This window comes from Schistocerca gregaria, chromosome 4 (assembly GCF_023897955.1).
Source record: "Schistocerca gregaria isolate iqSchGreg1 chromosome 4, iqSchGreg1.2, whole genome shotgun sequence".
NCBI classification, from domain to species: Eukaryota; Metazoa; Arthropoda; class Insecta; order Orthoptera; family Acrididae; genus Schistocerca; species Schistocerca gregaria.
Window position 1 is genome coordinate 250200726 of NC_064923.1, and position 25327 is coordinate 250226052.

The following is a 25327-nucleotide window of genomic DNA, read 5'->3' on the forward strand; positions in this document are numbered from 1 at the left end:
AAGAATTTGATCAAGAAGCTTCAAAAACGATTTTATCTAATCAAGAGAGGGAGAGAGAAAGATGTTACATCCTGAGAAGACTGCATCAAAATGCACTCGATTGTATATCTATGTCTATATCTATCCTCATCAATATTTTGCGAAATGTTGCGTTACGCGCTGTTTGCTGCCAAACTATGCTGTGATAACGAAGGTGCTATGAATGTAAACCAAGTTCATTTTTTCCTTAGAAAATTTAAAATAACCATGTAATTGTAAAAATGCGACGCTTATAACGTGTGCAAGGAGCAGAGAAAATTACTGTTTCCATTTTTGTCACGATGGATATCACTCGAGCACGTGTAAACCATCAACTGTAAAATAATAAAAGTATCTAATTTTGTATAAGATGTTTTCGTGTACACTTTATAGTCCCTTTCTGGTAATTTAATTTCAGTACCAAATTTCCCCTTGCATTTTCTTTACATCCTCTTGATAAAGATATTAATAAATGCAACATAAACATATTGAACGTTATTTCAGTTTATTTGCAGTGTAAGTTAACTTAAAAATGGAAAATAAAATAAAAAGTAGTGTGTAGGGACTCGACCCCCATGAGCATTGGACAACCGTTCTATACGCTTTCCGCTGGAATGGAGTTAACAGTAGTGGCTGTAGTGACTGACACCTCGCCTGACCAGCGTCAAAAATAGTATCTTTTCCTAAACGCTTGGCCATCTGGAGCTCTAACTTCCGTCACTTTCATTTCTGGTCAGTCCCTGCAGTCCAGATTTATATCTGGACGAAATCCATGATGAGGAACAGGTGCGATTCCCTTGTCAGAGAACTAATAAACTGTTGTCGGCAGTAGCCATTTTTAATGGTTTTTGTTTCTATTGTATAAAGTGATGACGAGAGTGGTTACTCAGTAGCATTGGATAGGTAGCTTGGGCAGTAGTTACTTCTCCGAAAGATTTGCAATGGTGTGGAACAACGAGGAACTGAAAGGAATGTAAGGCAAAAGGCTATGATCACTGCCCACCCCGAGATTTAATGATGGCAGCGATGGCACCTTTCACCGAGGATGACTGCTTGTGCGAAAAGGCCAGAGTCGTGCTGCAGTAGTTTGAGTGGCGTGGTAGTGAGCTCACGTTGATGTATTGGGCACTAAATTCACCTGACCAGAACCCGAAGGAACATACCTTGGACACTATCGTGTGCCAGTTCTGCGCTCACAAATCACCGGCTCGTAATCAACGGGAGTAACGTAACAAGTCCGAAGACATCTGGTGAGACATTTCTCAGGAAACCTACCAAGAACTCATCGAATCCACTCCACTCAGAATTGCTGCTAATAAGCGGGGGGTCATCTTTTTTCGATTCACTAGTGTAAAAAATGAGTCATAGGACCGAAGATTACTTTGAAAACCAAAGTGCGTTACTCGCCATGGACCTTTCCGAGGAGTTACGCCCATAGCATGCCACTATCGTAGAAATACCGAGCGAGGTGGCGCAGTGGTTAGCACACTGGACTCGCATTCGGGAGGACGACGGTTCAATCCCGTCTCCGGCCATCCTGATTTAGGTTTTCCGTGATTTCCCTAAATCGTTTCAGGCCAATGCCGGGATGGATCCTTGAAAGGGGACGGCCGATTTCCTTCCCAATCCTTCCCTAACCCGAGCTTGCGCTCCGTCTCTAATGACCTCGTTGTCGACGGGACGTTGAACACTAACCACCACCACCACCACCACCACCTGTCGTAGAAATGTTCAGTAGGTTATAGGGAGACACACTGTTTAACGAAGAATGTAAGCTTGCAACTTCACATTTCTAACATACAATATGAGGAAAATTTGGCGTACTCCGACTTCATAGCACGATTCCTCGCACATAGGTATACAGCTGCATATTTTCTTTCGGTTCACAACTAGAATTGCTTCCTCATTCTTCAGTCATGCTCTTCCACCGAAAGGAAAAACAACCGTTCCGTCCGTCTTCTTTTAGTTCTGCTTCATACTTCTTCTATCTTATTGAATGCTTAATTCTTCTTAAGTCTCCTTCAGCCATAAGCATCACATAACCACTTCAATGAAGTACACTATTTCACGGAACCTTGTCTACTGCATTTGATCGCAGATTATATCGTACTGAACGAAGATACTTGTTGCACATGTTTTAAGTGTAACCAAATTTCCGTTGTTCTAAGTACACATTGTACTGATAATATGACCGGTCCGATGTTTTGTTATTAAAATTTTTATATTTTGCCAATGATAATGTGCTGTGGGGTTAGAGTTCACCAGTTTTTATGAAGGATTGTCAAAAATGAAAGCTTTAATCTTTCGGTATTGTCAGGAGTTCCGCAGAGAAGTGTGATAAGACCACTCTTGTTTCCTGTATACAGGGCTGTTATAATTAAACTTTCGCTATTTAAGCCGGCGTTAACGGAAAACTATTTATCGTAGAGTGCCCAACTTTATAGGAATGATATTCAGACTGTGCGCTGCAGGATTTGCTGTGTTAGTAGTGTTACTGTCATGCATTGCTGTTAAGGAGCGGTACTGGTACGGCGACGTAGGTTTCAAACACAAGCATCAGTGTGCATTATAGTAGCAGACAGTCAACAGGGGCCTGAACAAGGTGAGCAGGACTTTACTCGCAATGCTCTTTTGTCGAAACGACAGCAATTGTGCTGCTGCTCTTCACACGTATCGACGAGGGGTCGAAGAACCTGATTCGGAAGTTCGAATTACATGGCGTATGGGAATTGTTCCTTGTAGACGCCGACAGCCAATTGCGCCAAAAATTGTTGAAGGAGCCGCTGTTGCCATGGCTGAGAATGCTGGATGCAAAGTGAGATTTTCAAGCAGTGCACGAGCTGTGTCACGACAGTTGGACATTCCGTGATCCACATTAGTTCGAGGCAACAGTGGAGCAATTTCTAGCGCGGTTCCAAGCTGTCGTAGATGTATATCACTGTCATATTGAGCAACGTAACAGTCGTAAGCAATTAAGAATAACATTACGCTCTCACATGGAAATTAAAATGTGTTTTTAATGGTTTTTTAGTTATTTCTCTTCCGCATGTCATTAAAAATGTTCCCACAAAGTTTCATTGCCCTGCAATCATTAGTTTTTCACAGAGACCCTCACAAGTAGCCAAAGTTTAATTATACCCACCCGGTACATAAACGAGACTGAGCAGCAATCTAAGACTGTTCGCTGATGATGCTGTAGTGTACGGGGAAGTATCGTTGTTAAGTGTAGTAGGATACACGACGACTTAGAGATTTTATTTGATGTGTTGAATGGCAGCTCCCTCCAAATGTAGGCAAATGTAAGTTAATGGAGACAAGCAGGACAAACGTGTAAATTCCAAATACAGTATTAGTGGTGTGATGCTTGCCACTATCACGTCGATTCAATAATGAGGCGTAACGTTGCGAAGCAGTATGAGATAAAATAAGCACTTAGGCTCGGTAGTGGGCAAGGCGAATGGTCGATTTCGGTTTGCTGGGAGAATTATACAAAAAAATTAGATCATGTATAAAAGAGACGGCGTATAGAACGCTAGTACGACTCGTTCTTTAGTACTCTGAGTACTTCTCGAGTGTATGGGATCCCCATCAGATAGGATTAAACATAGACGTCGAAGCACTTCAGAGGCGTGCTGCCAGATTTGTCAGTGGTAGGCTCGAGCAACACGAAAGTACAACGGAAACATTCCCCTGGAGGGAAGAGGACCTTCTTTTCGCTCAATACTGTTGAGAAAGTTTAGAGTATCGGAATTTGCACCTCACTGCAGAATGGTTCTACTCCCGCCGACGTAAATTTCGTGTAACGACCGCGAAAGTAAAAGAATTATCTCGTAAGGAGGACTATGGATGGTGATTTTCCCAAACTCCATTTACGAGTGGAAGAGTAAAGGGAATGTGATGAATGAATAATTTTTTTTCAACTCCCAAAATCGCTAAAATCATTTATTCATATAGATGACCGGTTTCGGCAATTCTCTGTTGCCGTCTTCGGATCTATGTTTACGTCATTAAATAATCTTCCCCTTCAAAAATGGTTCAAATGGCTCTGAGCACTATGGGACTCAACTGCTGTGGTCATTAGTCCCCTAGAACTTAGAACTACTTAAACCTAACTAACCTAAGGACATCACACACATCCATGCCCGAGGCAGGATTCGAACCTGCGACCGTAGCAGTCGCACGGTTCCGGACTGCGCGCCTAGAACCGCGAGACCACCGCGGCCGGCAATCTTCCCCTTCAGTGCACCCTAAGTGGTTCTACACAATGTACGTCCATGTTGGTATCGTGAGCTAGAGTAGAAATCGACATGTCAGTTTAAAAATAACAGCTATGTACGCACACATCATCGCGCCGATTATAGTTCCCACATTCATCGTCACTTTACAACTAAATGTGATCACGTGTAATCGGCGCAATAAAATGAGTGTACATACAGTAGCTGTTATTTTCAAACAGACCTTCCAACTTGTAATGTAGCTCACAATACCAACATGGACATACATTGTACAACACCAGAGATCTGAAGATGGCAACAGAAAATTGCCGAAACTATATGCATGAAAGACTGTAGCATTCTTTATTATTCAGTGTTCACAGTACTATAGGTCGCCCCATGATGACGACGTCAGAGGTGTATAAATAAAGAAAATGCTTAGTGCCTTACAAGTTACCCTGTGCCATCCATCGTATGATCGCTTTTGTAATATTTGTGTAAGTGTAGACGTAGATCCGACGTAATTTCAGAGCCCTATGTTATTACAGTAACGCTTTCCGAACCGGTGTGGCAGAGGTGTTACTGTGTGCGTTGGCAGTAAGGGCGTGGTACTCACTGTTCCACATCTGGGACGAGCAGCTGGTGGGCCACGCCTTGGCGCCGGAGTTTCTCGCGGAAGTAGCGGTGCAGCTGCGGCGGAACCATCACCACGTAAGTCGGCTGTCCCGGCGCATTCCAGGCCCTAATGGATGAGCTCTTCCTCAGGTGGTCCAGCAGTGGCAGCTGCTGGTCTGTGAACGTCACCCGGTACAGCGCGCGCCTGCGATTCGCACGAGAAAAATGCAGGCGTCGTGAAACCAAGAAGCTAGGAAAATGTACACAAATTGGTCAGAGAGGTTAAAGAGACGGTTAATATCCAGATATTAAAAAAAAAACAGGCAAATGGTACTTGTTAAATATTACACCATAGCCAAGGATTGTTTAGACAACACAGTAAAAATTAGCATAAAATAATAATAAATGTCTTTGCAATTTCTACATTGCTCTCTCAAATACACTATCTGATAAACGACTCGGGCTCAGCTACGTACATCTACACTACTGGCCATTAAAATTGCTATACCAAGAAGAAATGCAGATGATAAACGGGTATTCATTGGAAAAATATATTATACTAGAACTGACATGTGATTACATTTTCACGCAATTTGGGTGCATAGATCCTGATAAATCAGTACCCAGAACAACCACCTCTGGCCGTTATTACGGCCTTGATACGCCTGCGCATTTAGTCAAACAGAGCTTGGATACCGTGTACAGGTACAGCTGCCCATGCAGCTTCAACACGATACCACAGTTCATTAAGAGTAGTGACTGGTGTATTGCGACGAGCCAGTTCTCGGCCACCATTGACCAGACGTTTTCAGTTGGTGAGAAATCTGGAGAATGTTCTGGCCAGGGAAGCAGTCGAACATTTTCTGTATCCATAAAAGGCCCGTACAGGACCTGCAGTATGCGATCGTTCATTATCCCACCCAAATGTATGGTTTCGCAGGGATCGAATGAAGGGTAGAGCCACGGGTTGTAACACATCTGAAATGTTACGCCCACTGTTAAAAGTGCCGTCAATGCGAACAAGAGGTGACCTAAACGTGTAACCAACGGCACCCCATACCATCGCGCTGGGTGATACACCAGAATGGCGATGACGAATACAAAAAAAAGGTTCAAATGGCTCTGAGCACTATGGGACTTAACATCTGAGGTCATCAGTCCATTAGAACTTAGAACTACTTAAACCTAACTAACCTAAGGGCGTCACACACATCTATGCCTGAGGTAGGATGCGAACCTTCGACCGTAGCAGTCACGCGGTTCCAGACTGAAGAGCCTAGAACCGCACGGCCACCGCGGCCGGCGACGAATACACGCTTCCAGTGGGTGTTCACCGCGATGTTGCCAAACACGGATGCGCCATCATGAAGCTGTAAACAGAACCTGGATTCATCAGAAAAAATGACGTTTTGCCATTCGTGCACCCAGGTTCGTTGTTGAGTACACCATCGCAGGCGCTCCTGTCTGTGATGCAACGTCAACGGTAACTGCAGCCATGGTCTCCGAGCTGATAGTCCATGCTGCTGCAAACGTCGTCGAACTGTTCGTGCAGATGGTTGTTGTCTTGCAAACGTCCCCATCTGTTGACTCAGGAATCGAGACGTGGCTACACGATGCGTTACAGCCATGCAGATAAGATGCCTGTCATCTCGACTGCTAGTGATACGACGCCGTTGGGATCCGTCACGCCGTTCTGTGTTACCTCCTGAACCGACCGATTCCATATTCTGCTACCATTCATTGGATCTCGATCAACGCCAACAGCAGTGTCGCGATACGATAAACCGCAATCGCGATAGGCTACAATCCGACATTTATCAAAGTCGGAAACGTGATGGTATGCATTTCTTCTCCTTACACGAGGCATCACAACAACGTTTCACCAGGCTATGCCGGTCAACTGCTGTTTGTGTATGAGAAATCGGTTGGAAACTTCCCTCATGTCAGCACGTTGTAGGTGTCGCCATTGGCGCCAACCTTGTGTGAATGCTCTGAAAAGCTAATCATTTGCGCATCACAGCATCTTCTTTTTTTCAAATAAATTTCGCATCTGTAGCACGTCATCTTCGTGGTGTGGCAATTTTAATGGCCAGTAGTGTACATCTACATACATGGATACCCTGCAAATCACACTTAAGTGCCTGGCAGAGGATTCATCAAACCACCTTTGTAATTTTCTATTATTCCAATCCCTTATAGCGCGCGGAAGAATGAACACCTGTATCTTTTTGTGCGAGCTCTGATTTCTCTTATTTTATTATAGTGAAGATTTCTCCCCGGCGTCAAAAAAAAAAAAGAAAAGAAATCCCATTCGGAGGAGAAAGTAGGTGACTGAAACTTTGTGAGAAGATTCCTCCAGAACGAAAAACGTCTTTGTTTAAATGATGTCCACTCGAAATCCTGTATCATTTCAGTGACACTCTCTTCCCGATTTCTCGATAATACAAAACTTGCTACTCTTCTTTGAGCTTTTTAGATGTACTCCGTCTATTTGATATGGTAAAGATGCCACACGGCGCAGCAGTATTCTAAAAGAGAACGGACAAGCGTAGTATAGGCAGTCTCTTTAGTAGATGTGTTACATTTTCGAAGTGTCCTGCCAATAAAATTAGTCTCTGGTTGGTCTTCAAAAATGATTGAAAAGGCTCTGACCACTATGGGACTTAACATCTGAGGTCATCAGTCCCCTAGACTTAGAACTACGTAAACCTGACTAACCTAAGGACATCACACACATCCCTGCCCGAGGCAGGATTCGAACCTGCGGCCGTAGCAGCAGCGCGGTTCCGGAGATGAAGCGCCTAGAACCGCTCGGGTACAGCGGCCAGCGGTTAGTCTTCCCCACAACATTTTCCCCATTTAAGTGGTTTGTAATTGTAATTCCTAGGTATATAGTTGAATGTATGGCCTTTATATTTGACTGATTTATCGCATAACCGAAGTTTAACGGATTCCTTTTAGCACTCATGTGTAAGACCTCACATTGTTCGTTATTTAGGGTCAATCGACAATTTTTGCACATACATATATTTTTTCTAAATCGTTTTGCAATTTATTTTGATCTTCTGACGACTTTACTTGTCGATAAACGACATCGTCATCTGCAAACAATCTATGACGGCTGCTCAGATTGTCTCCTAAATCGTTTATATAGATAAGGTACGGCAGAGGGCCTATAACACTGCCTTGGGAAACGCCAGAAATCATTTCTGGTTTACTCGGTGACTTTCCGTCGATTACTACGAACTGTGAGAGACCTGACAGAAATCACGAATCCAGTCACATAACTGAGACGAAATTCCATAAGCACGCAATTTAACTACAAGCTGCTTGTGAGATACAGTGTCAAATGCCTTCCGGGAATACGGAAACAATTTAAAATCCCGTGTCAATAGCACTCATCACTTCGTGCGAGTAAAGAGCTAGTTGTGTTTCCTAAGAACGATGTTTTCTAAACCCATAAGCCGGAACTGATATGTCAAGAAGGAGAGGTGGGAGTATTTTTTTGTCAGCAGAGACGCGGTAATTGAGGAATGGGTCGGTCAGGAGACTACAGCGATATCGAACGTGGACTAATCTTTGGATATCACCTGAGTATTAAATCCATCAGGGACATTTAACCGTTATAAAGCTGACCATGGTGACCGTCGGTGATGTGATCATCAAACGGAAACGTGAAGGAACAACCGCAGCCAAACCAAGACCAGCCAGATCTCATGCACTGAAGGACATGAACCGTTAAACACTGCAGAGGGTGATCGTAAAAAGTTAAAATGAAATCGGCGGAAGAAATCACTTGCGAATTGCAAAGTGCTGCCAGCAGTCAAGTTAGCACAGAGACGGCGCGTAGCGAGTTTAAAAGAATGGTACAATGGTCGAGCCGCTCTCGTGGGCAATACATTTCTGTACTCAGTGCTAAGCAACACTTTAAGATGTTGTAAACAGCGACGCCACTGGACAGAGAATAACTGGCAACGAGTAATTTGGAGCACCCTGTGGCAATCAGATGGGAGGGTCTGAGTTTGGCGAATGCCTGGAGAACGTTACCTACCATCATGTGTAGTGCCGGCATGGGGATGTTTTTCGTGGTTAGGATGTGGTCTCTACACTGTGCTACAGAAAAAGCTGTGGAAGGATGTGAAAACATTTTACAGTAGATTAACAGCCGGAGACAGTAACTGGTTCTATCAGCATAACAGTGCACCCTGTCATAAAGCCACATCTGTGAGGCAATGATTTGTGGACCAGCAACATTCCTGATATGGACTGGCCTGCCCATAGCTCCGACCTGTACTGAACGCTTTGGAATGAGTTAGAACGTCGCCTTTGCCACAGACCCCAGTGTCCAACACAACGACCTCCTCTGTTTTCAGGTCTTGAGGAAGAATGGGCAGCCATTCCTCTGTAGACATTAAGACACCTAAGTGTCCCATGAGAGTTCAAGCCGTCACAAAGGCGAAAGGTGGACACACCTAATATTAACATCCACTAACAGATGTCCGGACACCTTCGATCGCGTATTGTCTAGGGCATAGTACTGAAAAACCTTACGCCCTGATCTGCAACAGATTCTTGTATCTGACAGTGATTCGACCCGACCCACACCACACCACAGCAGTATCGATATGGAGTCTGAGATAAGGCAGTTTGCAAGTAATAACAGTTCGCGATTCCACTGACGGTGTAAGCAGAGGTTACAATTGGCGCGCCATCTGGCGGAGTTCTGCTCTTAAATACGTGTGCGCGGTTGTTTAACGCTTTATCACCTGAAGCTTTCGAATCGCACCATTTGATATAGTGTTTGGCTATTGCCTATCGTTCTGTTTTGCTCTTAGAGTATTCACTCTAGACTGATCTTGTGTGATTACAACGTTGCAGTGTTTCAGATTCTGTTTCTGGACCGCTGTTCACTATGTGAACTTAGTCGCTAGCGACCTTTCGGAATGCGAGTTGTTCCAACTGTCACTGCGTCACTACCTTACGTGTGATAATGAACTTACTAAATCACACACCATTTTCTTGTGCTCAGCATTTCGTTCATATGTGGAGATAAATGGAATCAGTTTTTCAGCTAGATAGATGGGAATACTAGAAGAATATAATAGAAAGGCAGAAATATAATTATGGTCCTGACATCAGTAAGTAGAGAAGAAGTAGCAATAGTAGTAGTAGTGGTAGTAACAGTAGTTTTATCAATCCGCGTATCCCTTTTACATGGCTAATGGAATTTCATGGTTATTACAGTTTAATAAGGAGAAAAAACAAAACATGATCCATACATACAGGCGTTTAGATACATGTACAGTTTGCAAGAATGGGTTTCGGTAGTCTCCCGTGGTCCTGTAGAAGGAACCATCCCACAATTTGCCTGACGCAATTCAGGGAAACTCAATGAAGATAGCCTGATTGAGAATGGAGCCTCCATCCTTGCGAATGCAAGATCAGTCTGTTAAAAAGCTGCGCTGTGTCATTCCTTTTAACCCTGGTGTACAAAATTTTTACTAAACGAAATTATTTAATAACGTAAAAAGCTAGTGCTATATAGTTTTTTTTTAATTTTTCACTATCATTCATTGCACACACTATACAAGCATTACTTAATTATTTACATCTACCCACACTATCGATTGACATAAAGACCATGGCGACGATTCTTGTTTTCCGTTTTGTGCACCGTAGCTCCACATTAGCCACCCTGAAAAACTCGGCAACACCCTCCATAATGAGTGACATACTGAACTCAGGAAGAGGATGAGATGTTAGTATTATACACTGTAGAGCTATGGAGTAAGGTTTTCCGCGAAAGAAAATATTTTAGTGGGAAACTGTTGTATGAAATAACATATGTTTATTGTTTTTATCATCATTGTTTAATTGTGCTACAATTTTTACCAAACCTCTACTGTGTGTTATTCACTGTACAGAATGTATTGCCTAACAGGCACTTTTTAACTCCCTTTTTAAAAAGGCTATTTCAGTAACCTCTTTTTCTCTTTGGGCAATTTATTGTGCAGTTTTACTCATCGGTAGAAAATATTGGTTTGAGTCTTATGATTATTATTTTTAAAGAATGTTAGTGGAGCTCGTATGGCATCACTTTGTTGTTTGTCTGTCTGTCTGTCTCTCTGTCCATCTGTTAAAAACGCGTTTTCTCAGGAACGGATACATATATCAAGTTGAACTTTAGGTCACATACTAAGACCTATAGACGTTTGGGAGTGTAAAGAAATGAAGCTTCTAAATAAATAATAAATACAGTCAGAAGATACGACCATCTATGTTTACATAATTTTATGCTGGCAAATTCGCTCATTACAACCCATAGGGCACTTCTCTTTGACCCAGAATCATTTGGCAGAAAGCAAGGCTTTGCAGTACATGTAAAGGGGGAAAAACGGAAATTGTTTATTTGCAATTATATAGCACGATATAAATAGTTCTTTTCTCATTTGTTACCCGAGTTCAAAATAAAATTAAAACTTTCTCAAAACTCTTGCAATTCCCAGGACCGATATCCTACCATTAAGTCAGAAGGGGAGGGGGTTTCCCGTCATTTCAAATGTGTTCCTTTTCGACTAGAGAGAGAGAGAGAGAGAGAGAGAGAGAGAGTGGTTTCCGCCTTTTATTAACACATGCAGTTCTAGATCGTTATATGTGGTCGTACCTGCACTTCGAATGGATGACCCTTATTCGTGCTCGTAATTGTCGAAGAGGAGGCGTCGGCGGTGATTGCACGTCACAGGCTAGACGCGCATTTTCCCGAGATGTGGGGTTTCCTCGGAGAGAGAAATAACAGAGCACACTGCTGAACAGATAAACATCCATGATCGGCCACGGTGAAGCGCTAACTGCGAAACAAGGTATTGGCGACATTGCAGCAACACGACCTCTACCGACGGTTCTATGAAACCTAACACGTCGGAGCGAAATATGAATGAAATAAAACTAGATGTACAAGTTTTACTCAGTGTTGGAATGTGTTAATTATTCGTGCGTCATACAACAGAAGACAGGTAAAGAACGGCAAATCTACGTTTATAACTTTTCTAGATTTACAAAAGCTTGTGAGAATGTCGAGTGGAATATACACTTAGAAAATATAAAAGTAGTAGGCGTAAAGTATAGAGAGCGAAATGTTATTTACAGCTTTTACAGGAACCAGAGCGTAGTAGTAAGAGTAGGAGAACATAAAAATTAAGCAATGATTCAGAAAGAAGAGTGGCAAGGTTGTCATCCATGCCTAATGTTATTCAGTCTGTACTCTGAGAAAGCAGTAAATGAAAGCAAGGAGAAATTCTGATAGGAAATTAGAATTCAGGAAGAAGAAGAAGGGAAAAATACAAACTTTGAGATTTTCCAATGACATTTTACACTGATCAGCCAGAACACTACGGCCGCACACATTTGACACGGATAACAGCGGCGAGGCGTCATGGCATGGAAGCAATGACACCTTGGTAGGTCGCTGGAGAGTTGGCACCACATCTGAACACACGAGTCACCTAATTCCCGTAAATTCCGGGGAGGGAGATGATGAGCCCCGACCTCATGTTCAGTGTTCGATCGGACTCAGATCTGGTGAGTTGGGGGGCCAGCACAATAAATGGTAGACGCCACTGTGTTCCGCGAACCTTGCCATTACACTCCTGGCCTTGTGAAATGGCGCATTATCTTGCTGAAAAATGACGCAGCCGTCGGGAAACATCGTCATGAAGGGCTGTACGTGTTCTGCAGTCAGTGTACGATACTCCACGGCCACCATGGTACCTTGCACAAACTCCACTGGACCCATGGATGGCCACGTGAACGTGCCTCAGAGCATGATGGAGACACCGCCAGCTTGTCTCCGTCCCGCCGTACAGGTGTCAAGGTCCTATTCTCCTTGAAGATGACGGATCCGCGCCCTCCCACAGGCATGATGAAGAAGGTATCGGGTTTCGTCAGATAATGCAGCGCTCTGCCACTGCGTCAACGTCCAGTGCCGATGGTCAAGTGCCCATTTCAGCCGTAGTTGCCGATCTCGTGGTGTTAAGATCTGCCCAGCATTAAAGTCCGATGGTAGTTCCGCCACAGTTCTCCACCTGTCCTGTTTTACAATTGTGCCAGGACTACGACGTGCGAGATCCGTAATGAGGGGTGGTCATTCAACCCCGCCGGCCTCGGTGGCCGAGCGGTTCTAGGCGCTTCAGTCCAGAACTGCGCGACTGCTACGGTCGCAGGTTCGAATCCTGCCTCGGGCATGGATATGTGTGATATCCTTAGGTTAGTTAGGTTAAGTAGCTCTAAGTTATAGGGGACTGATGACCTCAGATATTAAGTCCCATAGTGCTCAGAGCCATTTTAACCATTTCGTTCAACCCCACTACGTGTGGACGTGGTTTCACCTTGGTTTCGCCACGTGTTGAAGACGCTCACCAAAGCACTCCTCGAACACACGACATGTGCAGTTTCCGAAATACTGAGCCTCCAGGCCACCGTAATCTGCTCTCAGTCAGATTCAGATAGATCACGGGCCTTCCCCAATCTACACACTCACAACACGCTTATACTCACCGTGCTTGTGGCTGACTAGCAGTCATTCCTCGTCAGGTGGCACTGCTATCGTCTGGATGGTTTATGTCGATAGTAGGACGGTGATCAGAATGTTCTGGCTGGCCAGTGTATTTATGTTAGAGACAGGAAAGGATTTGGAAGAGCATTTTAATGGAAAGGATAGTGTCGTTAAAAAGGTTTTAAGATGAATATCAAGAAAAGTAAAACAAGGGTAATGGAAAAAAGTAAAACAGGAGTAATGAAGTTCAGTTAAATTAAGTCAAGTGATTTTGAAAGTATTTGGAAACGATACACTAAAAGTAGTAAATGAGTTACTCTATTTAGGCAGCAGAGTAACTAATGTTGACCAATATGGAGAGGATATAACATTCAGACAGGATATAGCACAAAAACATTTCTGATACATAAAGAATTTGTTAAGATATAAATTTCAATATTGGGAAGTATTTCCTGAAGGTGTTTGTATAGAGTGTAGCCTTATGCGTGAGTGGAACGTGGACAGTAAGCAGTTCAGACGAGATGAGAACAGAAGCTTTTGAAATTTGGTGCTACAGAAGAATGCTGAGTATTGGACTCATAGATCGTGTAACTAACAAGAAGATACAGAATCAAATTGGGGAAAAAGAGGAATTAATGGAGCAACTTGACTAAAAGGAGGTATCGGTTGATAGGACATGTCCAGAGTCATGAGGAAACTATCAATCTGGTAATGGAGGGTAGTGTTCGCGTTAAAAATAATAGGGGGAAGCCAATGCTTGAATGAAGTAAGCAGGATCAAGAGGATGTATGCGCAGAAGAAGAGGCTTGCACTGCATGGAACATCGTGGAGAGGTGCATCAAACCAGTCTTTGGACTCCAGACCATAACAGTAGCTGTGAATGCGAGTAATCAGGTAAAGAGATTCCACATCACCAAAACTGATTTCAGCGGTCTTAAGCATCATTAAACCGAAAAAGCTAAGAGGTATCCTCACATATTATAAAAATGTATGTAAGTATGTATGTATGTTTGTGTGTGTGTGTGTGTGTGTGTGTGTGTGGGTGGGTGTTCCACGTCTCCACTTAAACCGCCGGACCGATTTCAACTAAACTTCATATCTTAATGTCAGACGACAGTCGCTGTGGGGTACGAACTACCAATCGTAGGTGTGGGGGTGAAAAAGAAGCGTAGCCCGTGCCACGTGCATTCTTAGACTTTATTCATCCAGTATTTGAGAATGAGAACATTTAGTGACTTGCAACAAACTTTATGCAGAATTTCAAACCTTTATGAAATTTTTTCTCGCTGAAAACTTATTCAAAATAATGAAAGGAAAAATGTTTATCGCTTACTGCTTTTCCCCTGTTCGTACAGCAAAATTACTGCATGAGGCATGGCGTTATAATTTATTACTTATTTACTACTAAATGTATTCGCGACTCATTTTAGAGACAATATGCACATACAACCACTCGAGGTAAGCGCAAAATTACATCATTGTACATCACACCGTACGGGAGACATGGCGTCATAAACAACGCGAAGCGTGAAAAACTGCCGCATCATGCATGACGTTTGAATTACTTATTTTCTACTAACTCTATTCGAAATACATTTTTCAGTAAGTACCCACATATGTCACAGAATGTACCTGCAAAATTATATCATTGTGTGACACATAGTTCAGGAGCTATGACGTCATAAGCACAAAAAAATGGTTCAAATGGCTCTGAGCACTATGGGACTCAACTGCTGTGGTCATTAGTCCCCTAGAACTTAGAACTACTTAAACCTAACTAGCCTAAGGACATCACACACATCCATGCCCGTGGCAGGATTCGAACCTGCGACCGTAGCAGTCGCACGGTTCCGGACTGCGCGCCTAGAACCGCGAGACCACCATAAGCACAAAATCGACGAGAAAGACACCCCGTTGGAGGGTACTTCACAGCACGCTACACTGCAGGTCTTACGAATGCCAGCAGCCGTCTCCGGTGGGGAGTGAGTAACTACGCTGAAGAGCCAAAGGAACTGGTACACCTGCCTACTATCGTGCAGGGGCCCCGCTGGCATGCAGAAGTGCCGCAACACAACGTCGCATGGACTCGACTAACTTCTCAAGCGGTGCTGGAGAGCATGGACACCATGAATCTTGCAGGGCTCCCCATAAATCCGTAAGCGTACGAGGGGGTGGAGATTTCTTCTGAAGAGCACGTTGCAAGACATTCTCGGTATGCTCAATAATGTTCATGTCCGGGGAGTCTGGGTGCTAGCGGAAGTGTTTAAACTCAGAAGAGTGTTCCTGGAGCTACTCTATAGCAATTTGGACGTATGGGGTGTCGCGTGGTCTCGCCAGAATTGCCCAAGTCCGTCGGAATGTACAATGGACATGAATGGATGCAGGTGATCAGACAGGATGCTTACGTACGTGTCATCCGTCAGAGTCGTAACTAGACGTAGCAGGGGTCCCATATCACTCCAATTGCAGGCGCACTACACCATTGCAGAGCCTCCACCAGTTTGAACAGTCCCTTGCTGACATGCAGGGTCCATGGATTCATGAGGTTGTCCCCAGACCCGTACACGTGCATCCAATCAATACAATTTGGAACGAGACTCGTCTGACAGGGAACATGTTTCCAGTCATCAAAGTTCAACGTCGGTGTTCATGGGCCCAGGTGAGGCTTAAAGCTTTGTGTCGTGCAATCATCAAGGGTACACTAGTGGGCCTTTGGCTCCAAAAGCCAGTATCGATGATGTTCCGTTGAATGGTTCGCACGCTGACGCTTGTTAATGGCCAACATTGAAATCTGCAGCAATTTTCGGAAAGGTTTCACTTTTGTCACGTTGAACGATTCTCTTCAGTCGTCGCTGGTCCCGTACTTGCAGGATCTTTTTCCAGCCACAGGGATGTTGAAGATTTGATGTTTTACCAAATACTTGATTGTAACGGTACAATCGTGAAATAGTCGTATGGGAAAATCCCCACTTCATCGCTACCTCGGAGATGTTGTATCCCATCTTTCTTGCGCCGAATATAACACCACGTGCAGACTCACTTAAATCTTGATAATCTGTCATTGTAGCAGCAGAAAGCGATGTGACAACTGCGCCAGGTAAATGCTGTCTTATATATGCGTTGCCGACCGCAGCGCCATATTGTGCCTATCTGTATTTGAATACGCATTCATATACCAGGTCTTGTTGCGCTTCGGTGTATCCAGACGAGTTTAATAATTCTTCATTGCTCGTTTAAAGCCCGGCCTGTGTGGCCGAGCGGTTCTAGGTGCTTCAGTCTGGAACCGCGCGACCTCTACAGTCCAGGTTCGAATCCTGCCTCGGACATGGATGTGTGTGATCTCTGTAGGTTAGTCAGGTTGAAGTAATTCTAAGTTCTACGGGGCTGATGACCTCAGATGTTAAGCCTCACAGTGCTCAGAGCCATTTGCACCATTTTTTTCTCGTTTAAATGCACGCAAGCTTTCGATAACACACAGCAAATTTAAGATATTTAGTGTGAACATTTTCAATTCTATATTGATTTCCCGTGGGCCCTGCACCGAGCCGAATGTTCATGAAGTGTGGCGGACAAGCTGACTAGTGTAACGTCAAAAGTTCGTTGTTGGGCCCGTATTTCTCGTGGGCCCCGCATTAAAAACAAAGCCAAATATTGTGATGTACGGTCGTAGGTGTACGACTATAAATAAATACCTAGACAATGCCGGGTTTCTCAAGTAGTGTTTAATGATGGAAATTATCTAGAGAGCCTTCGGTTTGCTGACGACAGTGCACTATTTGCCAGTAGTGCAGAAAAATGCATAAAAGAATGGAATGATGTAGTGGAGCACGTTTGAAATTAGGCGAGAAAGTTTATTATAATAAAAGTAAAATAAAGAATATGGAAAAGAAAATAGAACAAGTTGCCATGACGTCATAGCCGCAGTTGAGGACTTCTTGCACTTATGATCGTTGAAGATACTGACTAGACGGACAGTAAAAGAAGTAAATTGAATAGTAAACGAGGCCTGGAGTGCCTTTGATTGACGAAACAGAACTGAAAAAATGTGGTAAATCCGAAGTCTACAAATCCAAGTTGAAAGGTTTCCATATGGCACAATCCTCCTATTTTGTATAAGAATTCGTAGCAGTAATTCAGGATTTTTTCCGTAATGTGTTATTTATTCGTATACTCTATCTTTTGTGTGTAAATTTTCTAATCCGTGTTCTGTAAACAACGCAGTGACTCGTTCCATGACTAAGCAGCTCTCGCTAGCATGGTCCCATGAAACCTAACGCATAAATAAATAAAAAGTAGATCTTGTAGGCCATCTATGTTACACGCTCTGTAAATGAACACGATGCGCATTGATCAATATTGATGACGATTAATTTTTTTAGTGACAGCATTAAAAAAATTAACGTGACTGTGATATCAGCAGAAACACAAGAAACACAACAAAACTGCACAGCTGTAGCCCTTTGGTGTATGTCGGCGGTTAAGTAAAAGTGTCGGACTACAAAATTAAATCTGGCTGGACTGTCTTTCTACGGCTTATCGCTTCTTTTATCTTTGGCAATCATTTTTATGTTTGAAAAATCCGCTGGACAAGGTGGCGCAGTGGTTAGGACACTGGACTCGAGTTCTGGAGGGCGGTGGTTCAAACCCACCTCCGGCCATCTTGGTTTAGGTTTTCCGTGACTTCCATAAAATCGCTGCAGCCAAAAGCCGGGATAGTTCCACTGAAAGGGCGCTGCTGATTTCCTTTCTCATCCTTGAAACAGCCGAACTCTGTCTCTAATGACCTCGATGTCTACGGATGACATTAAACCCTACATCTACATTTACATTTACCTGACAACTCTGCAACTCACAATTAAATGCCTGGCAGAGGATTCATCATCTTCAAGCTATTTGTCTATTGTTCCAGTCTCGAACAGCAGATCCAAAAACGAACACTTGTGTCTTTCTGTGCGATCTCTGATTTCCCTTATTTTATTACATCCGGAGGAGAAAGTTGGTGATTGAAATTTCAATAAAAGTTCCTGCAGCACCCCAACTTATTTATCATATCCGTGACACTCCCGCCCTTAATTCGCGATAGTACAAAACAAGCTTCCCTTCATTGAACTTTTTTGATGTCTTTCGTCAATCCATCTGATGCGGCTGCCACAAGGCGCAGCAGTATTTCAGAAGAGGACGAATAAGCCTAGCGCAGGCAGTCTCTTTTTGTAGACCTGTTACGTCTTCTAAGTCTTCTGCCAATAATATGCAGTCTTTGATTCACCTTGCCCACAAATTATCAATGATATTGTTCCAGTTTGTGTTTTTGTAATTATATCCACTAGATATTTAGTTGAACTGACAGATTTCAGATTTGAGTGATTTATCGTGTAAGTGAAATTTAACGAATGTTTCTTTTGGTATTCATGTGGTTGGTGTTAAGCTTTTCATAATTAGACCCAATGGCCACTTTTCGCAATATACAGTTATCTTGTCTAAATCATTTTGAAATTGGTTTCGATCTTCTAATGACTACTAGACGGTAAATGACATCATCTGCAAACAATCTAAGACGGCTGCTCAGATTGTCTCCTAAATCGCTTATATACTTCGGTTAGGAACAGTAGAGGTTTCGTCGAAGAATTCCTTGGAGGACACCAAACATCATTCCTTTTTTACTCGATGACTTTCCGTTAATTACTACGAACTGTGATATTTCCGACAGGAAATCGCGACGATACTCCATAGCCACGGAATTTGATTAGAAGGTGTGCCAAAGGCCCTTTGCTATTCCTTGTCTGTATAAACGATTTGGGAGACAATCTGAGCATGAGCAGCCGTCTTAGATTGTTTGCAGATGACACTGTCGTTTATCGACTAGTAAAGTCATCAGAAGATTAAAACAAATTGCGAAACGAGTTAGAAAAGGTATCTGTATGGTGTGGCAAATTGGCAATTGTCCCAAATAACGAAAAGTGTGAGGTCATCCACATGTGTGCTAAAAGGAATCCGTTAAACTTCGATTTTACGATAGATCAGTCAAATCTAAAAGCCGTATATAGAACTAAATACCTAGGTTACAATTACGAACAACTTAAATTGGAAGAAAAAATAGAAAATGTTGTGGGGAAGGCTAACCAAAGACTGTGTTTTATTGGCATCACACTTAGAAAATGTAACAGATCTACTAAGGTGACCGCGTACACTACGCTTGCCCGTCTTGTTTTAGAATACTGCTGCGCGGTGTGGGATCCATAGCATATCGGACTGACGGAGTACATCTAAAAAGTTCAATGAATGACAGCGCGTTTTGTATTATCGCGAAATAGGGGAGAGAGTATGACATGACTGAAATGATACAGGATTTGGCATGGACATCATTAAAACAAAGGCGATTTTCGTTCTGGAGGAATCTTGTCACGAAATTCCAATCATCAACTTTCTCCACCGAATGCAAAAACATTTTGTTGACGCCGACCTAGATAAGGAGAAAAGATCACCATGATAAAATAAGGGAAATCAGAGTTCGTACGAAAAATGTAGGTGTTCGTTCTTTTCGTGCGCTGTACGAATTGGAATAGTAGAGAATTGTGAAAGTAGTTCGAAGAACCCTCTTCCAGGCCTTTAAATGTGATTTGCAGAATATCGATGTAGATGTAGAAGTCGCTTGTGAGGGACGGTGTCAAAAGTCTTCTGGAAACCTGGAAAGATGGAATCAATTTGAGATCCACAGTCGATAGCAGTCATTACTTCGTGCGAATAAGGAACTACTTGTGTTTTACGAGAACATTATTGTCTGCATTTGTGCTACGTGTCAATCTTCCTTCCTTGAAAAATGCACCTTGTACCATGTTTTCGAGTCCATTTTAACGTGTAAGTCCGCACTTAATTGGCTGAATAGCACGTTTGAAAGGTCAATTCGAGGGCATACCAACTGCGATCAGAAGACGCCTCGGTAGCTGCCCGTTAAGCGCTGTAGATTGATAACTAACCGGGTCCTGGTACGATTCCCGGTCAGCTCAGAGATTTTTGTCGTTAAGGGAGTGGTGTTTTTCTCGCGTTAGTATCGTTATAATTGACATTGCACTGTTGCAAAGATTGTATGAGCATGTCCCGAAAGCCATTTAAAAAAATGGCTTTGGCACCATACTGAATAAAGTAGTGGGACTTAGCTAGAAGATGATGGGTTCGAAACTCATTGAAACGTTGCAACAAGACGACACAACTACTCGGCTGATAACCCCAGAAGAATTCATGAGTGGAATTCGCCGAGAAAGACTGCAATCGCAAGAGTGAATGCATTTGCAGAGAACCACATATTAATTCTTTCAAAAGGTTATTAACAATTTTTTGTGCTGCTATCTCTTTAACCGAAGTAATTACAATAATTGTCTCATCTGCGAGCTGTACTGACCCTGCTTGATGTCTGTTAAGCATAAGTACGTCGTTCATATTCGCTAGACGAGTAGATGCAAAGCTGAATGCTCCTGGAACCCTTTCGTGATTTCTTGAAGTCACCAATATTTTTTCACTCTTCAACACTTTTCAGCATCCGTTTTCTTATTTTTTTCTCGGACGAACACTTGATAGTAACACTTCACGAAGATGTTAACTGAAGATATCACGTATTTCATTCCTGGGCATATTAAGGGTTAATAATTGTTGTTTTGCTAGGTAATGAGAAATTGTGATTTATCTATAAGGTACCGATAAGTTTCTCGTACAATATGTATTGAAACACTGTCGAAGACTGCGTCAGCTTGGATTAACAGAAAATGGGAGTTCGGAAAGACCTAAACTGGAAGAGTGCGGGTTTTTCTCATTTGAGAGAAAGTCTCACAGACATGACTAGCTGTCTGAACTGGCAGAGATTCGAAAATATTCTACAAGGAAATTCCAATAAATTGTTTTTGGCCAGCAGTTGAGAGTAAATCGAAGGAAAACGATAGTAATGAAAATCAGAAGATAGGAGAACAGCGAGCAACTTGACATCAGGATTGGTGATCACGAGGCAGATGAAGAAGTTAAGGAATTCTGATACCTAAGCGGCAAAATAATCCTTGATGGACGAAGCAAGGAGGACATAAGAAGCAGACTAGCCCTGCCAAAAAGAACACAGGTGGCCAAGGGAAGTCTAATGCTATCAAAAAACATAGTCCTCAATTTGAGGAAGAAATTTCTGAGAATGTACCTTAGGAGAACAGCAGTATATGGTAGTGAAACACGGATTGTGTGAAAAAGAAGGTAATCGAAGCATTTGAGATGTGTTGCTACGGAAGATATTGAAAATTGGGTGGACTGATAACGTAAGGAATGAGGAGGAATGTGTGGAAAACAATTACAGGAAGGGATAGGATGGTAGGACATCTTCTAACACATCACGAAATAACTTCCATGGTAATAGACGGAGCTGCAGAGGAGGGAAACAGATATTTTAATACATTCAGCAAACAACTGAGGACGTAGGTTGAAAGTACTAATCTATGTTGAAGAGGTTGGCACATTGGAGGAATTCGTGGCGAGCCGTATCAAACCAGTCAGAAAGCTGATTACTCATAAAAAAAATACAGAAATATATCCGTAGACGCATCACTCGTAACAAGCTGTTTGAGGAGGGATAGTAAATATTGTTTTTTACGCGGTAGTAGTATAGAATAATTCGAATTAAACATTCCATATAACATGTGTCCAATTTTTATTGGTCACAGAGATACAGCTGGCTAGAGATAAGTTTTCATTCTGGGTGTTGGCTATGGTTTTTTTTATTGATTGTCATTTTCTTTACGAAATTCACGGGGTGAAATTTCAACTGCGGTTGTGATCGTTACTTATTCTCAAGTATTACTGTTTCTACCTTGTATATGCATACCGCACGTACTTACAAATGGTGAGCATGTCAATATATTATTAGTGTATGGGTTTTGTAATGGGAACGTTGCTACTGGCTGTAGAGAATGCGGTAGATGATTTCCTAATCGCACAATATCAGCTTCAAGAGTTGTTACTCGTGTCTGCACTAAACTGTGTGACTCGTTCAGTGTCTAGGAGCCGTATTTCACCTAAACGTGTAAATGAACAGTGTGTGGATGGAGTAGGAGACGTCATTTATTCGGTACAACGTAGTCCTTCAACAAGCACACTCACAATGTCTACACTTATCGGTTATTCACGTACAAGAATGTGGCAGACATTACGTACGTTCGGCCTCTATGCTTATCGTTTAGTGCAGATTCAACACCTCCGACAAGAAGATGAATGTAGACCGTTGGAATGTTGTCGTTGACTAATTGGAAGTCGCCGTGTGATCCCGTTATTGCCGTTTTCTGATGAATCCACTTTCACTCATGAACGGTATCAACCCATACGTAACTCACATTGGTGGTCTGACGAATGTCAAGACATAGTTTCAAGAATGATTCTCTGTAAATGTATGGTGTCGTATGAAAGATAATCAGTTTACTGGGTTTTTCATGTTCCCATGTTCCCATGTTGTCTTATCTCGGCTTCTTGAAAACGAGCTTCATGCATTATTGCTAAAGGTTCCTATTGCTACAAAGATTGATATGTTCTTGACGCAGCTCCTACACATTCTAGTCGTCAGGGGCCACGTCATCTAAACCTAACAATTCCCGGAAGATGGATCGGCAGAAATGGGCACGTTTCTAAGCCACTGAGGACACTGTACCTTACCTGTTCAGACTTTGCCTGCAGGAATAATTTATGAGCGAAGTCATGATAGAAAGAGCAAACACAAGAGACGAAGTGAAAGTTCGGAATATGAATAGTGCTTACCTCACAAAAAAACTACACTAAGAAGACCTGAGATAGAATTTATGAAAATCTATTTTGAACTTAATGATTAGCGCACTCTGGGTGTGCGTGTTCAGGTTAGAGTCTAACAGATGTGCCTCTGTAATCAATAAGAATTTGATACATGCGATGTGGAATGTTTCATCTGAATTAGTCTACCCTACCACCTAATAAAATATGTATTACTAAATGGGTAACACTGGTTCATTAAGTACCGTCCAAGTTGCAGGCTGCCTATCTGATGGCTTTTACGGACAATAAAAATTTCATTTTCAATAGATAATGTAATTTTTGACCGAATTTTAAAGTTTAAGATGCTGTTGTAATCTATTCATTAAATGGTGTAATCTGATGCTAAATGTTTAATACAGGAAATCAAGCAGTGCAGTTAGAAAATGCGTACACAGGGTGTTTTGGAAATACCATCATGATCATCTAGAACTTGTAGAGGGGAGTAAGTACAGACTTTTTTGAATAGGAGCACATGTCTGGAAACGTACCGATCTGTTCTACGGTGGTTTCAGTTCAGAAGCGTAACTCATACACTTCTACTTGAAGAACTGAATTAGGCGTGACACGGTATAATTATTAGGTAACAATTCGAAAGGAAACTTAACGAAACACCTATTTATCTCTTAAGGATACAGAGTACTTATAAATGGTGGAAAAATCGAAAATTTTGTATGACTTTAATAAATACTTAGGTCTTTCCTGATTGATATACATTGCACGGTTTCAAATGAAAAATGAGCTACATATACCACATTTTGAAGTTAGTCATGTATGCCGCCACGCCCCCTTCGTTTCTGTGACAGAAACCAGTATTATTTCGAAAAGAACTGTGAACTTTCTGTTTCCAGCGATTATACGTATGATACATTGCATATGTTGGCAACAGTGCAGGTTTCTTGTGTCTGTAAATGATTATCTTTGCTACTATTTACTTTTGTTTCGCTGAAGCAGTTTGTTCACGTGTTAACGTGTTACTGAATGTTTGTTGCCCAAGTGCTACATATGTTTGTCAAATTACATATCCTTCAGTGTGCAATAAATTCGAACCATGCCACATATCAAGAAATTCAATATAAGGAAATTCCGCGGTAACCAGTTAACAAACAAAGCAAGCCACACTGTTGAAAGTAACCTATGTATCTGTTGTTCTGGGAAGAAACTCCCACAACGCACGCCTCCTGGTGATTCAAATTTTTGTGTTAACAATGACGCTGTCTGTAGTGGATTTGTTGTTGTTGATGTGGGTATGTTACCTCCTTTGAGAAAGGAAGTGGCGAAATGTAAACAATGTGATGGTGTAGGCTGTCTGGAAATTACCGGAAATAACTGAGCAACAAAGTAGCAGGAAGGGTTTAGCGTCAAAATTAGTTGTTCTGTGTAGATCCTGCAATAAATCTACCTCGAAAAAGACTTTGAACGTTGTGCGTAATTCATATGATGTGAATTTGAAGTATATGCAATGCGTGCAATAGAAGAAGGAAAAAAGGTTGCTCAAACTTTTTGTGGTTTGATGGACCTTCCTCCTCCTCCCAGTAGGTTCAGCAAGTACATAAAAATAGTTTTAGATGCATTGACGGTTGTGTCTGAAGCATCTATATAACGTGCAGTAGAAGAAACTGTAAATATTAGTGGAACCAGGGACACTGCTGTTGCACTTGATGGGACATTTCAACGTCGAGGACATCGTTCCATGAATGGAGTTGTAAGTGCTACTTCCCTGGAGAATGGAAAAGTTGTTGATGTTGAGTGCTTATCTAAGTACTGCCACACCTGCCATGGTAACACTGAAGGACATATTGAACATCAGTGTTCTAAGAATTATGATGGTTAGAGTGGAGGTATGGAGTGTGATGGAGCTCTAAAAGTATTTCAGAGGTCGGTGCCCGTTTATAACGTTAGATATATGAAGTACCTAGGACATGGGGACTCTGAAGCTTTCAGCAAAACTAATGAGTTCAGTGGTTATGGTGATACCTTGGTAACAATCCTGGAGTGTTGTGGACATGTGCAAAAGAGGATGGGTGCTAGATTGAGGAAGATACGAAGAGAAATGAAAGGAAAGTTGCTCCCTGATGGAAAATCTCTGTCTGGCCTAGGCAGATTGACAGAAACTCAAATAGACCTT

At 42.4% G+C, this 25327-nt stretch overlaps 1 protein-coding gene across 1 annotated transcript in view; it reads right to left on the bottom strand.

Annotated features, from left to right (window-relative positions):
• Positions 1-25327, bottom strand: part of LOC126268055 (carboxypeptidase B-like) — a 122861-nt gene that overhangs the window by 92966 nt on the left and 4568 nt on the right. The window contains exon 2 of the mRNA XM_049973489.1: positions 4849-5052. Coding sequence (XP_049829446.1) covers positions 4849-4937 — 89 coding nt within the window. The 5' untranslated portion in view covers positions 4938-5052. The remainder of the gene's footprint in view (positions 1-4848; positions 5053-25327) is intronic.